Genomic DNA, 16,978 nt, shown 5'->3' on the forward strand with positions numbered 1-16,978 from the left:
TTATATAAATATACAGTGGTAACAGTTCCCATAGAACCATGCAAAACAGGACACAATTCGGATATGTACAAGTTTCAGTTCATAGGGTAACTCACAAAGCAAGGATCCTCTCTGTCTCCCTCTCTCTCATGTGTGTGTGTGTGTATTTCAGTTCAATCACATAAATTGTATATTCTAATTTTCTGTCTCTTCCATTTTTTGAATAGAGTGTCTCAAAATCACTAGCCAAAAATTTTGTTTTAATTGGTTCATCTATTTCTACCTTTGCTTCTGTAAGTTTTATACTTTGCAGATTTGATGCTGATTACTAAGTGCATGAATGTTCATGATATTTACATCTTTTTCCTCTACAGTTTCTTACAAGTTATTATTATAGATCTGCCAGTGCCCCTTGTGCTATTCTTTGCCTTGAATGTTGTTTTGTTTTTTTAACTATTTAAGGCTGCTAGTCTCTCTGTTTTCTTCTGCTTCATATTTACTTGATCTGTCTTTTCTTTATTTTCAACCTTTATCTTTTTTTAAGTGTAGCTCTTTGTGTGTGCTTTTTTATTCTGATCTGGGTGTCTCTGACTTTTAATTGGCTAGAATAGCACATTTATATTTATTATACTTACTGTTCTATTAGGACTTATTTTTGCCATCTTTCTTTAGATTCTTTATTTACTGTGTTTTCTTTTTGTTTCTTTGATTCTTCTTTTCTGCTTTCCATTAGATCTGTTGATTTCAAAGTTATACATTTTTTATTGTTCTTATGGACTGCTTTTAATCATAGTCCAGTGGGTCTCAATCAAGGGTAATTTTGCCTCCCAGTGGACATTTGGTAATATCTGAAGACATTTTTGGATGTCACATTGTAGGAGGTGTTTCTGGCATCTGCAAGGTAGAAGCCAGAGATGCCACCAAACAGCCTATAATGCACAGGACAGCTCCACCACAACAAAGATAACAGTTATCCAGCCCAATATATCAACAGTGCCAAGGTTGAGAAGCCCTGTCTAGACCACCATATTCACCCCCATTTATTTTTTTAATCTCATCAATATCTCTTTTTCCAACAGACTGGTAGTTCATCCAGTGTAGTTTCATATTCCTTTGGTCTTCCAGGACTTTGATTTTCCAGATATGGACACTTTTCCTTTTATCCTCAATATCCCTTAGTCTTTCTTGTATATTTTTGAACTTTTTTTCTAGAAGTGTTTCTCAATCAGATCTCTGGCTTCCTAATCCATTTTTCACCAAAACTCATACACTATAGTAGGATAGTGCAATGATGGATGAAGGCATGAATATAATAGCCACATGAATAGCACTCATATCCTACACATTAGTTTCAGTGGATTTGAGTTATCACTCCATGGGGAAATAGTTCTATGGTTAAATAAGGATGGAAAAATCTGCCTACAATGCCCCACTTTAGAGACTCACAATATATATTAAAGGTTTGAGAAGCTTGGAGTAAGCAGCACACTTTACTTGGTGTAACCCAGCATTTCCTATACTTTCATGAGCAAGAAACACTTTCTTATTTCCCAATATTTGCCTGTCAGGTGTTCCACTGTGGAAAACCACACATTAGGAGTTATGGGAAGTTATAGAATAAGTACAGAAACCCAACCCTTGCCCTTAAGAAGCATTTAATATGCTGAGCCTTAAAATGTAATGATTTAGGATGAAAGCTAAAATTTTCTCTCTGGCTAGACACCTGCACACAGAAACTCCCAGAATGCTTCCTTATGGACATCAATTCTTGAAGAACTGAAGTTTTTCTTGTACATCAGGCACTCTATTAGAATATAGAAGAGCTGAAGCTGTGCTTCCTAATTATGGCACAACCAGTGAGAATACTTGTGTTCAAATAAACAATCTGAGGGAAAAGCAACAGAAAACAGAGTGGCGCTGATATGTAGGACCTCCCCTGCCATTTATCCTTAGATTCCCTTCCTAGTACAAGAGAATAGAGATTCTACATCCTTGGCTTTGTACTTGCCTTTGAAAGGCAAGTAGATTGTCCCCAGATCTCCTGGCCTGCTATTTGGTAAATCCATAGTCTAGAGATAGTGGGAGAATCCTTGGAGATTCTTCTGAGATTGGTTATCAGAAGGCACAAGTTCCTCTGCGAAATGGAAGCAATGTTGTATTTTTTCTGTTGGGCTTAGGTAGTGCATCAACTCTTCCTTTAATTGCTTCTGTGCTCACTTGCCCATTCTGTTCTCAACAGCAATAGTCTTTGTTGTATACTCTTCTATTGTAGATTAAAGTGTAGGAAGCACAGCTCTAGTTTTCATTTTGAAGACAAAGCAAGATAAATACTCCTGGTTTCTTAGATGTGCTTGTTTCTGTAAGCTTCACTAGAACTTCGTGACTCAAAATTTTGCAAAGATCTTTTCTCTATTGTAAACTGTGGAGCAGGAGGTAGGATTCTTCATACTGGAAGAAAAAAGTATCATCCAGCAAATGCAGTCCTTTTTTGAGAAACTTAATACATCTCTGTATGTTCTGTACAGAATGAGTAATGTGAAAAATTTAAATAGTACTGGCCTAAGCTAATGTTTCAGGTTACTAGTGGTTTTGCACAGTATCATGGAGCTTTGCCATAGAGGGCCGTATTTTTAGCCCATACTATAAATATAAATAGCTGCTTATTAGATGCCTAACACTATTCTGAGACCATTACCTGTATTAGTTCATATATTGCTCACAACAGACTTTGAGGTTGGGATTAATATTATCCCCATTTTGTGGTGAGGAAGCAAAGACACAAAGGGGTTAAGTATAATGCCTAAGATCCCATAGCTAGTAATGGTACCCTAACTACTTCTCTTAAGGTGGCTGTAGATATCCCTGTAACCACACAAACATTGCTCCTACAAAAATTTGTACCATGACAAAGGATGCAGAAAAGGGAACCTCGCAGTAGGGAGCCAGGGGGCTGCCATTCCTCAGTGTGATGGAGGGCAAGGCTTGGTCCCCATCATCCATCCCAGTTCTCTTCTCTCCTCCAGTGCCTTCCTCTAGTGTAGACTCTGGTCCCTGAAAATTACGTCTCTCAGTCTCCTGTGCAGCCATGTTCCAGATGCAAATTTGGTCCCTTCATTTAGACGCACCTGTGCAAGTTTGGGAAGGCGGAAGTGAGCTGGGTGGTTCCTCCTGATGTTTAGCCTGTGGTTGCCACAAGCATGGCTCTCAGAAATTAAGCTTTTCTATCACGGCATCCTAGCGTCCCCTCACTCGCTTCCTGGCTGTGAACAGGCAGCCCGGTGGTAGTGGCAGGAGCCTACTCAGCTTGCCACTAGCTGGTCACTCTCTTTGTGGGTGGAGAGGCAGTTGCTGAGGCTGTGCCTAGCGTCCATTTGTCTAGCACCTAATTCTCTACATAAAATCCCTTAGTGCATAAAATATCTGGTCTGATTCTGTTTTCCTGCATCTGACCCTGACAATACACTTGGATTCCCAAGCAAAGATTAGTAACTTCTAACAATTGGCAATACATGCCTTGGGGGAGGGAGCTGACTTCTCAGCACAGATGGTCCAGGCAAGAATACCGACTCTTCTATTTTCTTGCATGATATTTGTTATGAAGTGTTACTGTTATAATAAGGGAATGGGATACTCATTAGGACCAACTGGCAGTCTCTGAAAACGTGTTTAAACCTGTACAGCGAAATGTATCTTGTTGTCTTTAAAATGTGTGTTACTTTGCCATTCTCTTTGGATTTTTTCTGATTCCTCCCACTTACTCACGCCCATCCTTTTTTCATTTGTGCCCTTGTGGTTCCTTGATATTTAACCCATTCTTATACCCACTATCTTCTAATGAAATTGCCTGTTTTATTGAATAAATCCTCAAATCTATTCAGAACTTCCTGAGAACATAGGCCCTGTCTTGTTCAGCAGTATATCCCCAGGGTTTAGCATACTAGCTAGAGTGGAGTATAAATACTCAATACACATTTACCTAGTGCATGAATGAACACCCCCTTTCTAGGTGTTACTCTATATGGATACCTGATCATGACTATTAAAGTGAATATTCTGGTGATCAGAGTGGATAAATTCAGGAAAATACCTCTCCTTGGAGAATTGCCATAATGAGGCAAATTTCTATCTGGGTACTGAAGACCTAGGGAGCTAGGAAAACATTATGCCTTTTTTTGCAGAAATGAGGCAATTACTGTAAAAGATGTATTATGCAATCATCTTAGCAGCCCAAACAGGGCTGTGAGCACACACTGTGATTATAAAGACAGACGAATTTTGCAAACAAGTGATTTTCCAAGGGATACAAACAGTTCCTGCTGTTAATGAGGCAGAGACGGTGTTAGTCTGCCTGATCATCTCGGCCAAAGAAGAGGCAGCCAAAAATGTGCAATCGACTTAGCAGGTCACAAGCACGCTTACCAGTCATCTTACGTAATCCATGCCCCCCACCCCCATGAGGTCCCAGTTATTACCACCCCCCATCTCGCAGATGAGGGCCTGCAGCTGTAGAAATGACAGTATTGGTAAATGGCGCAAAGGTCCTTGGAGCTGGGTCCTTTCGCTATAAGCTCTGCCCTCTTTCACCTCCTCCTCTGTTTTCCAAATCCATCCAGCTGCAGGAAGTGAACCTCAGAATATCTCAGCTGCAAAGAGGGCAACCATGACCTAGCCCCTCTCTGCAGAGCTGGGGCTCTGGGCCTCCCCTCGGGAGCTCCTGAGTTCTGGCTTTCCCCCCAACCAGCGCAGTGGATTTGGACTCTCAGAACATGGTTGTCTCACAGCTTCAGATCCATTTAGCTCAGATGGTTCCTTTCTGGGTGAAGTGGGAACTGCAAGGGCCCCATCGAAGATTAAGGTAAAATTCATATCCCTGTCTTCGCCTGCACTGAGAACATGAGGTCTGGAACCAAGGGGGAGGCAGTCGGCTCGGGCTTCACAGATCTGTCCTCTCTAAGGATGCTGCCTTGTTCTCTGGGCACCAGCTTGAAGAAGGATGTTGATGGGTTGCAATGTAACAAGCAGAGGAAGGGCAGGAGATGGGAGGAGCACAGTCCCCGCCCCCCGCAGCTCCTCTCAGTGCTCGCACGGGGTAGGCTCTGCCCCCCTCGGGCCTTGGACACCCCATGGGGGCCTTGCTCCGCCCTTCACACACCCACCCACCCTCCATCCCCACCCTGGCAGCGCCTTCTCATCCCTCAGCTCTCCCCTGACCCCCTGTTGGCCTTCCTACTTGTAGCTTCTTGTCAGAGCAGTCCATTCTTTTCCTTCCTCTCCCCTCTTACAAGTTGTAATAATGCACTTATTTCTTTACTTAGTGTTTAAAGTCTGTGTCCTCAGTTGTTTGTGGTTTTAGTTCAGAAAGGTTTTGCCCAACACCGTGGCCCCTGCACCTTCCCAGCCTGGCAGATGGTTGGATCTCGATAAGTGTCTGTTGAATGAACAGACATGGCTGCATGAAGGATGGATGGATAAATTCATGGATGGTCCCCAAGTGTTGGATGTTGATGGGTGTCCACACTGGAGAAGAGATCATATAGGACAGAGCCCATGCGAACAGGGCCCCAGATAGAAAGTACAGTTGGATGTTTTCTTTATGCCTCATTCTCACACCCAAATAGGGACCAGTTAATGAAAGCTTTGGGAGGGAGATTTTCACACTGAGACTCCCCACGTGTAAGAGTTATTCAAAAGTGAAATGAGGGAACTGCCTGGCGGTCCAGCAGTTAAGACTCCTGAGCTTCCACTGCAGGGGGCTTGGGTTCGATGCCTGGTTGGGGAACTAAGATCCCGCATGCTGCACGGCACAGGCAAATAAAGAAGAAAAAGTGAAATGAACTGCTGTAGCAGCAATTTTTTCTGTCTCTGGAGGTGTTCAAGAACCAGCTAGATGATCACTTGCCAGGAGTGTTGAGGAGAGGGGAAGAGATTCCTGCATTAAAATTCTAAAATTAGAATTCCCTGATTCTATGATTCCAGGTGCTTTTTCTTCTGTTGAGCTGGAAGTGGCATTAATATCTTTGCTCTTTTATTATTTTTTTCTGAATCTGCTGTTAGCTGATGTGTTTCTCTACTCTTCTTTCTTTCCTGGGAATATAGATGAGGTCTTGTCGGAAAACTTTCTGGACTATAAGAACCGTGGAGTCACTGGTTCTCATCGGGGCCAGATCATCTGGAAGATTGACGCCAGCTCTTACTTTGTGGAGCGTGAGTACCTTTCCCATTCCTGTTGCTCGGGATGAAGCGGAATTCAACTGCTTTGCTCTTGTGCTGCATTGCCTCACTTAGAAATGTGCCATATGTGAAAGATGTGGATTGAATGAGGTGCTTAAAAGACAGTGAGTAGTGAGCTGTAGAGCAGTTGGGTAGCAGCCACCCACACCAGCCCGTGGCCCTTAACGTTCTCTCCCTGGCTCCTCCAGGCGCTTTCCAACTTTGTGAAGGTTGCCCCTTCTGTATCCTGCTGTCCAGTTTGGGCTTTGCTTAACCCAGTTCTTCAAGGCTTCTTGTTCCCCAGTGTGTTGGGGAATTCCTCGGGATGGGAACGATACATTACTACTACCAATCTGTTTCCTTCATTCCTGATCTACTGACATTTCTGGATGTATAAACTCATCATCATATATCTTATTTTATATTTTCTAAAATTTTCCGCTCTCTTTGAAAATATGTCATTTTGCAGTTATGGAAGGAATTTTTCATAGGTCCCATACTGGTGCATGAGGAAATATCTACATGGGCCTCATATTTGCCACCCAAAGGAATGCACGGACTACCTATAATGTACCCTTTCCCCTCCCACATGGGTACTGGAGAGTGCTAAGTGCACAAATCCCTTCATGCATTTTCTGGTTCGTAGCAGGTATTCATTCAGCATAACACTTCTGAAAGGAAATGGAATAGTCTATTGTTCCAGCTGCCTGGTGCTCAGAGGAGATGACACATGGCCAGGAACCTAAAGTTGTCTATTTTTTAAAAAATATTTTATTTATTTGTTTATTTATTTGGCTGCATCGGGTCTTTAGTTGTGGATCGCGGGATCTTTTGTGGCAGCACGCAGGCTTCTCTCTAGTTGTGGTGCGCGGGTTCCAGAGCACGCAGGCTTAGTAGTAGTTGCGGCACGCGGGCTCCTTAGATGTGACACACAGGCTGTAGAGCGCGCAGGCTTAGTTGCCCCGTGGCATGTGGGATCTGACCAGGGCTTGAACCCGCGTCCCCTGCATTGGAAGGCGGATTCTTAACCACTGGACCACCAGGGGAGTCCCCCTAAAGTTGTCTATTATCATTTGACTTGTAGTTCACGAAAACTATCCTCTAGAATGTTTTGCTTCCATTTTTTTCCAGATGAAAACTCTCATTTTCATTCACTTAATAAACGTTTTATAAGACCTCCTGTACTCCAAAGAATAGAGATTGGAGATGAAAGCCTCAGTGTCTGTCCTCTACTTATGGTGTCTCTGCCCTGGGAAATGACACAAATGCCCCTCTTTTTGCATTGGCACATGCAGAATGAGTAGACAGTCAGGAGGTTTGATACTATCAGATGTAGAGGGGACAAGACTTTGCGTTATGTGCTTTCTGACCTTGACTTTGCGTTAAGCATGATGAAACTCCCAGCAAGAGAGTTCCTTTTCCTTAATACTTACCTCCCCCGCTCTTCTGCACTCTAATCCATCCTGCATGCTGATCCCAGACAAAATGCCTCGAACGCAATCCTGCTACCATGTGCCCCCAAGCCTCATGGCTGCGCTTTCATGCTACATCAGCTGAAACCTCTCTGCCCAGCTGCTAAACCCCAACAAAACCCACCACATCCCTCAACCCTACTTCTCCATCCTCCCCAGCAGGCCCTCCTTTGCCCTAGTCATGCCAGCATCTTCCGCTATCCCACAAATGGCATCATTTATCATAAAGAACATGGCCAGACTTGATGTGGGGATAAAGCGATGGGCTCCAGCTAGTGGTACCTAATATGACTTCCCAAATGCCAGTAAGAACAAAAGAGGTGAAAACTTGCAGTAGCAATGAATATTAGATATAATTGTTGACTGTATGCCCCAGTCTACACTGGAAGTTCAGTGCAAGAGTCCTTCCTTACTACATACCCATTTTGTTCTTTTGGGTTTTAACTAAATGAGAAATAGACATAATTCAGGGTCATAATACAGTATCAGCTCAAAATGTGCAGGCATAAACACACCTTGAAGGTGTTTCTTTTATCTTTTTAGAGTCAAGGAAATAAATATTAAGGATAATATGAAACCTCATGACTCTGTCTTCATTCTGCATGAGCCAGTGTGAAAAGGTGGGATTTGTGTGTAAATTAATCTGGCACTAGTACCATTCCTTTCAAGGCACTTCTCCAAGATTTCTGGGACATTTAGAGCATTTCCTGTACATTCAGCTCAAATAACGAACCATTTAACATAATTGTCTTCATGAGCAGTATGAAGACACACTTTAAATATCATTAGACAGGTATTATAATGTAAAATCAGCTCTGTAAAATACATAAAATGTTGTCATAATTGAGTGAAAGGGTATTCAAAGTTGGTGAAGTTCCAACGTCCTAGAATAAACAGATAGTTTGCCAAGTCATATTCAAAATAACTAAAACGGGCTTCCCTGGCGGCGCGGTGGCTGAGAGTCCGCCTGCCGATGCAGGGGACGCGGGTTCGTGCCCTGGTCCGGGAAGATCCCACATGCCGCGGAGCGGCTGCTCCCGTGAGCCATGGCCGCTTAGCCTGCGCGTCCGGAGCCTGTGCTCCGCAACGGGAGAGGCCACAGCAGCGAGAGGCCCGCGTACCGCAAAAAAAAAAAAAAAAAACTAAACTAAAAGTTCAGCACTTTAGAAAACTGACATGTTTTCAAGTGCAAACTGGAGACGATCCCGCTCCACAATATTCCTCTTAGACTAGCGATACGTCGGTGCTTTCAGAAAATGGATGAATTTCCATTTTGCAAATGTATCAAATGAATGAATAATATACTAAGAATGTATTTCTGTACAAATGTAACGATTTGTCAAAAAGTAAAAATTCATTGAGACAAAGCTTAATTGAGTTTGCAAATGATTGGACTGTGGACTCAGGGCACACAAAAAAATCAGATAAATTAAAACAATAATGAATTATAGGAGTCTGAATGCATTAAAACTGTATATAATATGCTATAAAAATTTATATTTTTAATGTGAAATAATTTGCATTTTCAAACCTGTTTGATAGAACAAGTGCCAAATTAAGGAACAGGAAGAGACTGGATGTACAGAATGTTCTAACGTAACTATCAAAGTGTATGCAAATCAAAGCATCAGAGATCCTCTTGCTATAGTATAAAAATGCAGAATTCAGGCCATTATCCAGAAAGGTTAGAGAAGTTTTGTTACGAATCACAAATAAGCTCTTCACGGTCTCTAGGTAGTAATAAACACATTAATCTAATTGGTAAATTAGACGTTCTTAAAATAAAAATAACTTTATAAACTTTGAACATTAAATCTTGAAGTACAACAGGAGGTCATTCCAAGTGGGAGTTAAAATAATAAATGAGGTTTTGTTTTGGTTTTTCCATTTTTCTCTTTATGTTTACCTTTTATTACTTCCTTTTATGAAAGTAGAGGTATATCACTGATTGTCTGGGATCTGTTCTAATAGCATATTTCTTTCAGAGTTATGATTCAATTTAGAATTAGGTAATTGCTATTGATTTATATGATATTTTAAAGGTCTGATTAAATCAGATTTTGAAAGTACCCCCAAATTAGAAACATTCAAAACAAATACTTTCTGTATTCTCCAAGGAGTTACAAACATGATAAAATACAGAAGAAAATAACTCCTGACTCGTTTCCTATGGTCCCTGCATAATTTCGCCCTAGAGGGCACTTGGCTATTTGACTATAGTAATAATTGCTGTAATATGAGAGCTGTAAAGATGCAAATTTTAACACTGATAAAAGAAAGAACTCGTGAAATTTTAGCTTTACCTATCCTGACAAAATCTTACAATGTTTTATTGTTATAGTAACTCAAATGTTATATTCTAATGCGTGCAGTTGGGCTCAGCGGGCCAGTCTGAAGCCTTCAGGAGCTACCACAGTCTTTGTTGACTATGTGCTCCCCAAACAAACTTATGGTTACCAGGGGGTAAGTGGGTGGGGGGAAGGATAGATTGGGACATTGGGACTGACATCTACACACTACTACCTATGAAATAGATAACTAATAAGGACCTACTGTATAGCACAGGGAACTCTACTCAATACTCTGTAATGGCCTATATGGGAAAAGAATCTAAAAAAGAGTGGATATATGTACATGTATAACTGATTCACTTTGCTGTACAGCAGAAACTAACACAACATTGTAAATCAACTACACTCCAATCAAAGTTAAAGAAGAAAGAAGTCCTTCAGAATCAGGGCTCGCCTTGCAGCGAGGTATTGATTCTGCCTGGAAGGTATCTTTATTTTGATCTCTGGCCCAGACCTGTTACGTGTAGCTCCCTGTTCATTGTCACTCCCCATTGCTAGCAGGAACAATAGAGTAGTGGGTCTGGAAGGACAGCTGATTACGGCCAAGAGAGTTTCTCCCAAACGGACCTCCTTTCTCTACCCACCCTTGTGTCAAGTCATGTAATCACGGTCATGATCACAGCCTTCTGCAGCTGTCCAGGCATAAACCAGAAATCTGCAGTCATTCCGACTGCTCTGTTTTGCCGTGGCTTCCTGCCCACTCCGAACCACTGGTCATGCATCGCCTGCAGCTCAGACCCTCACGTTCAGCCCCTTCCCCATCTCTGCCCTCGCTTCCAGATTCACACCCTGACTGCTACCTGCTCTGGTTTCATCACTCCCTGCATTTGTCAGAAGAGCGAACCTCAAACCCCTTCTCAGTACATCATTTCCCAATCCTTTTCCATCACGTCCTCCCAAATTAAAAAAACACAGTGGCCCCTGGTTACACATAACAGCAAATCTAAGCACCTAGTCGTGCTGTAAGGTTTTTTTTAAATTTTTATTTTATATTAGAGTATAGTTGATTAACAAAGTTTTTAACAACACCCCTTGAGAGTGGCAAGGTGAAATGTACACAGGTCAGGGGGCAGAGTTTGCCTCCTTTCCCCACCCTTCAGCAGGTGGCTTCCCAGTGAGAGGCCTGTGGACTCAGTGTCTACCCGGTGTGGCCCTTGGACTCTAAGGCTCTGTTCCTTCAACTATAAAAGGAAGTTAATGTACAATCCCCACCGGTGACCCCATGAAGACTGAGAAAGCACACGTGAAGGGCCAGGCACGTGTCTGGTACAGCCAGGTGTGCGGTATAATGAGAAGGCTTCGAATTAGGGATTGCAGTGCATTTCTCCTCTGGGAATGGACATGGTGGTGTCTTGGTGACAGCTGTGAACTGAATGGCTTATTCTGGGAGTTTCCCGTGGGGAAAGCCTTTGCAGCCAAAGTTGGAGACCGATGGGCACTGAAGGAAAAGCAGGGCTCCAGGAGAACTAGCTGACTCCCCTGGTTGGCACTTCTGGCTGGTGCTTTCTCCTCTGCGGCAATGCGGCAGAGCCAGGACAAGCTGTGCTGGGGCCAGAAGGCCACCCGGATCTGCCCAGAGCAGCCGCAGGGATGCCGTCAGGTCAGCAATCCAGATGGTTCAGGTGACACGTTGGTATAGCTTTTTATTTAAATCTGGACATATTTCCACCAGGACTGCTCTGGTTTTAGAACTGGTATGGCTAAGAACTGCACTGTGGGCTGCCATTTTCAATCACTGTTTTGTTCTTCCCGAGGAGCTATGTCTCCTTTTGCACCGCAATAAACGTTTGAGTCATAGGCTCTGTGGAAGTCTACTTGGAGAGACTAAATTGTAAAAGTGTATCATAATCTTATGACAATCATACCGCTTCACAAAGGCGTTCCTTTAGGAACAAGTGCGCCTCCGTAAATATTTGCATGATAATGGCTATTTTATTATTATGCCATCTTAATTTTACTATATAATTCCCTGGAAGCCATGACTACCCCCATCGCTTATCCAGGTTCACACAACCCTAAAGAGAAACCATGGTCAAAATTGCACTCTACACAATCATAAAGTAATTTCGGTATTGCTTCTGTTCTTACTTGCCTTTCTTAAATCTGGAGAAAAGAGTCTACAGTTCACAGCAGCACTCCTAAAATGCATTTCCTCTTTCACCTGTGTCCTTTTGCCACACAACTCCCCTGGTGTTCCTCCCGCTAAACTTCTCCATAAACCTTCCTCACCGCATGCTGGTTTTCTTCCTTCCTTATTTCCAGCACATTTTGCTTTAAAAGCCTAAATGAAGTAATCTTGCTAGAGAGAAGCGTCCTGGAATGGTAGAAGAAGGAACCCAAGCCACCAAATTCACACTTGAGCAGACCAGAGTGAAATGGTTGGAAATATTCATACAGTAATAACGTCTGGGCTTCCAGAGGCCAACATAAAGGTGCAGCGGTTCTGACTGAAAGGGACCAATGAGACAATGGGAGTGTGGCAGTGGGAGGGCAGGGGTCCAGGTGGGAAGACAGGACATAGGAATGAGGGGACACACATAGCAGGCTCATCTTCAGGTCACCCAAGGTGAAGAGCCCAAATGTTGTGTGCAACCATCTCTTACCAGGTCCAATAGTCCATTACATCTGGGGCATCAAAATGCATCTTTAGTCCGTAGATTAAATATCAGACCATTAAAGAGTGACTAAGCATTGTTACAGAAAACAGCTAGAAAGATACAACCAAATCATTCAGTTCAGATTTGCAGCAATATAGATAGAGCTACCTTCTAGTTTGGTGTGTGTCAGATTCTTCCAATGAGATGAAACCTCTAAATCAACACAGATAAAGGGTCAAAGGCCTAATAACCCAAACTGAGACTTTTCTACATTTACCTTGAGTTTCCATTTCATTAAGAGAACATACAGCCTCACCTGCCTCTCTGAAGCCTACAGTGCTGGAGGCCTGCTGGGGACTGTGCTGGTCTCCAGGGACTCTGATCTACAGGTGAAGGCTTGGTCCCTGCCCGCTGAGGCTCTCACATTGCAGGAGCGGGGACAAGCACCTCCTTCTTTTTGTCCTGTGTCAGTGAAGGGGACCACAAAACCTGGCTTTGGGGCCCAGAGTTGATCACCACCCATGGATAAGAGGAGCCAGTAGGTAGACTTGGCCAGTGGGAAGGAAGGACCGGCATTGGGGGCCAAGAGGTAGAGAGATCATTCTAGGCAAGGAACAGCACTTGCAAAGGCATGAAGGCATGCAGATGTGAGAGTTGAGGGTGGAGTGCTGAGAAAAAGGAAGAGAAGGACAAGGAGGAGGAAGGGATAGAGGTTGAGGAAGAGAGATCATTGAGTGTGGAGGGTTAAGTATGGCCACAAGTTCCTTGGCATTCCTCTCATCAAGAGGCCCGGTCCATGTCCCCTCCCCTTGGGCCTGGGAGGGCTCTGTGACCCTGCCCTGGTTTCCATGCTGAAGTGAGGCTGTGCAGCTTCCAGGCCAGGCTTTCAGAGACTGGTAACTCCCACTTCCTATCTCTTAGAACACTCGCTCTTGGAGCCCTGAGACAGCTGTGCTTTCACAGTGGCCATGTGAAAGTTTGCATGGAGACAGCTGCTCCAGCCATCCCCACCCAGGGCACAGCAGAGGGCCAGCCAGCTGTTACCCATGGCAACAGCATGCAAGGCAGCAAGGGAAAGCTGCCCAGCTGAGCCCAGTCACCCCACAGAACTTTGAGAGATGATAGTACAGAGCTGTTACGTTTTGGGTTTGATTGTTACGCAGCAGTAGTAACTGTAGCATCAGGGGATCCAGATGAACAGGGCCATGGAAGTCAAAGGCGGGGAAGCTATCAAAGGGAGCGTCGTCGACAGGACCTGGTGAGTGCCATCAGAGGACTCAAGGGACATGTGGTCTAGAATGCATGGCGGAGGGTTGGAACATGGGGCTTGCGGTGATGTTTGCCAAAAAAAATAATTTAAGGAGCTGATGAGGAAGACTGCAGGCTGAAGAGTTAGAATGGCCAGTTCAGATTAATCCTGATCTGGGCCATGAAAGTCCCTAGTCCCAGGAAACCTCTCACACAGGAATGGTGAGGGCCCCCCAGTAAATCTGTGTCTATAGAGAAGAGGCAAAGTGTGTGAAGCATCCTCCAGGACGGGTGGCTGTGAGAGTGACTCTGAGGGGGCAGCACGAGAAACAGAATGGAGATGAGCTTGAACACGTGTAAGGACTGAATGAAATGAGCCTACAAGTAAGTGCTCTCCTTTATTTAGGATATCCTTGTGTCCACTTCTTGGCAAGGATCTTACATCCTTTAAAAAATTTTTTTTAATTTTTATACAAGTTTTGAAGGTTACTTTCCATTTGCAGTTATTACAAAACATTGGCTACATTCCCCCTTTTATACAATACATCCTTGAACCTATCTTACACCCTATAATTTGTACTTCCCACACCCCACCCCTATATTGCCCCCGCCACTGGTAACCACTAGTTTCTTCTTTATATCTGTGAGTCTGCTTTTTTTGTTATATTCGCTAGTTTGTTGTATTTTTTAGATTCCACATATAAGTGATATAATACGGTATTTATCTTTCTCTGTCTGACTTATTTCACTTAGCATAATGCCCTCCAAGTCCATCCATGTTGCTGCAAATGGCAAAATTTTATTCTTTTTTATGGCTGAGTAATAGTCTATTGTGCATGTATATATATGTATACCACAGCTTCTTTATCCATTCATCTGTTGATGGACACTTAGGTTGTTTCCATGTCTTGGCTATTGTAAGTAATGCTGCTAAGAACATTGGGGTGCATGTATCTTTTGAATTAGTATCTTTATCTTTTTCAGATATATACCTAGGAGTGGAATTTCTGGGTCTTATGGTAGTTCTATTTTTAGTTTTTTGAGAAACCTCCATACTGTTTTCCACAGTGGCTGCACCATTTTACATTCCCACCAACAGTGTACAATGGTTCCCTTTTCTCCACATCCTTGCCAACATTTGTTATTTGTAGACTTTTTGATGATAGCCATTCTGACAGGTGTGAAGTGATATCTCACTGTGGTTTTGATTTGTGTTTCCCTGATGATTAGCAATGTTGAGCATATTTTCATGTGCCTGTTGGCCATCTGCATTTCTTCTTTGGAAAACTGTCTATTCCATTCTTCTGCCTGTTTTTTAATCAGATTGTTTGGGGTTTTTTGATGTTGAGTTGTATGAGCTGTTTATATATGTTGTATATTAATCCCTTTTCAGTCATATCATTTGCAAATATTTTCCCCCATTCAGTTGGTTGTCTTTTTGTTTTATCAATGGTTTCCTTTGCCATGCAAACCTAATTAAGTTTAATTAGGTCCCATTTGTTTATTTTTGCTTTTGTTTCCACTACTTTAGGAGATGGATCCAAAAAATACTGCTGTGATTTATGTCAGAGTGTTCTGCCTATGTTTTCCTCTAGGTTTTACAGTATGCAGTCTTACATTTAGGTCTTTAATACATTTTGAGTTTATTTTCATATATGGTGTTAGAGAATGTTCTAATTTTATTCTTTCACATGTAGCTGTCCAGTTTTCCCAGCACCACTTATTAGCTGCCTTTTCTCCATTGTATATTCTTGCCTCCTTTGTTGTCCATTAATTGACGTGGGTTTATTTCTGGGCTTTCTATCCTGTTCCATTGATCTATGTGTCTGTTTTTGTGCCAATACCATATATTTTGACTACTGTAGCTTTGTAGTATAGTCTGAATACAGCCTTTTATTTTACGCTGATAAGAGCACCATGAGTTGGGTGCCATCACCATTGCATTTGAGGAGAAAACAGTCTCAGAGACATGGTAGTCTTTGTGGCAGGTGGTGGAGCTGGAATTTAAACCAGGCTTATCTGCTTGTGCTCATTAGCCCAAGGGAAGGGTCTATGGGCATGCTGGAGATGCGGGACACAGAAGGGACGTTTAATGAACTGAGGTCCATGAGGAGTTGGAAGGAACAGGATGCAGAGAACAGTTAAGGAGTCCAAGCTTTCCTGGAAGCCCTTGACCCACTATGGACTTCCAGTCAGAAGTGTGGGTGGGGCAGGATGGGGACAGAAGAGAGGGAAGGAAAACAATGTGTTATGCTGACCACTCTATGGTGCCCCTCTTCCTAATTGGAAGGGAAAGAAGACGACACAGGAAGAACTCAGGAGTGATTATCACTTATACAGACGTGGTGGAGTCAAATTAGAACTCTACAGAACGGTTTCTCTCCATCCCCCTCAAAGCCACTCAATACACAGAATGAATCTCTTCTACTATAAATTGCAGACACATGGAGCTAGAAACAACCAGGGCTGCAGAGGCCCTCCATATCTCTGCCTCCAGAGAGGGCTTCAGCAAGATAAGGAGGGAGTATTGTGCCCATTTTAATCTCCATGAAACGGGGACAATAGCTCTCTCATAAAGGCCTGTGGCAGGCCAAGGCCGACAGAGGCCAAATTGGCAGGAGAGTATGTGGGGCAGACAAGAGAAACTGACCTAACTAAGATGCCGTGTCTGGACCTACAGCCAGGTATCTGAAGGGCATAGCAAGCTCATTGCCATATGTCCAATTAGACACAGCAGATGGGAATGAGGTGGCTGCAGCCATCCCAGGAGGGTGGCCTGTGCTTGTCCCTGGGGAATCTGTGCATGTCTCACAAGATCCCACCCCTGGGCTATCATTTGGGGTAAGGCTGCTGTCCTGAATAGAGGAATAATAATAGTAATAGCAGCAACTAACTGTCTCTGAGCTCTCCCAATGTGCCAGGTACCATGCTGAGTGCCTCATACATCTTGCCCCATTTAATCTTCATGAAAACCCTAGGTGGCAGGGGGTTTTTTTCCCCCTTTTTTGATAAGGAATCTGAGGTCCAGGAAGATAAATGCAACTGGTCTAAGATTCACAAGTCACAAACAAATGGTGGGGTCAGGACTTGAACCCAGGCAGTCTGACCTCTGAGCCTGCTC

The 16,978-nt window shown here is 43.3% G+C and overlaps 1 protein-coding gene across 3 annotated transcripts in view; it reads left to right on the top strand.

Moving 5' to 3' along the window:
- HECW1 (HECT, C2 and WW domain containing E3 ubiquitin protein ligase 1) overlaps positions 1-16,978 on the top strand; it is a gene marked incomplete at both ends in the record, with an annotated part of 479,237 nt that overhangs the window by 229,356 nt on the left and 232,903 nt on the right. For all 3 annotated transcript variants that reach the window (XM_082661880.1, XM_082661879.1, XM_082661881.1), the window contains one exon: positions 6,076-6,183. In XM_082661880.1, coding sequence (XP_082518006.1) covers positions 6,076-6,183 — 108 coding nt within the window. The remainder of the gene's footprint in view (positions 1-6,075; positions 6,184-16,978) is intronic.

Source organism: Grampus griseus, assembly GCF_964374135.1.
Source record: "Grampus griseus genome assembly, chromosome: 9".
NCBI lineage: Eukaryota > Metazoa > Chordata > Mammalia > Artiodactyla > Delphinidae > Grampus > Grampus griseus.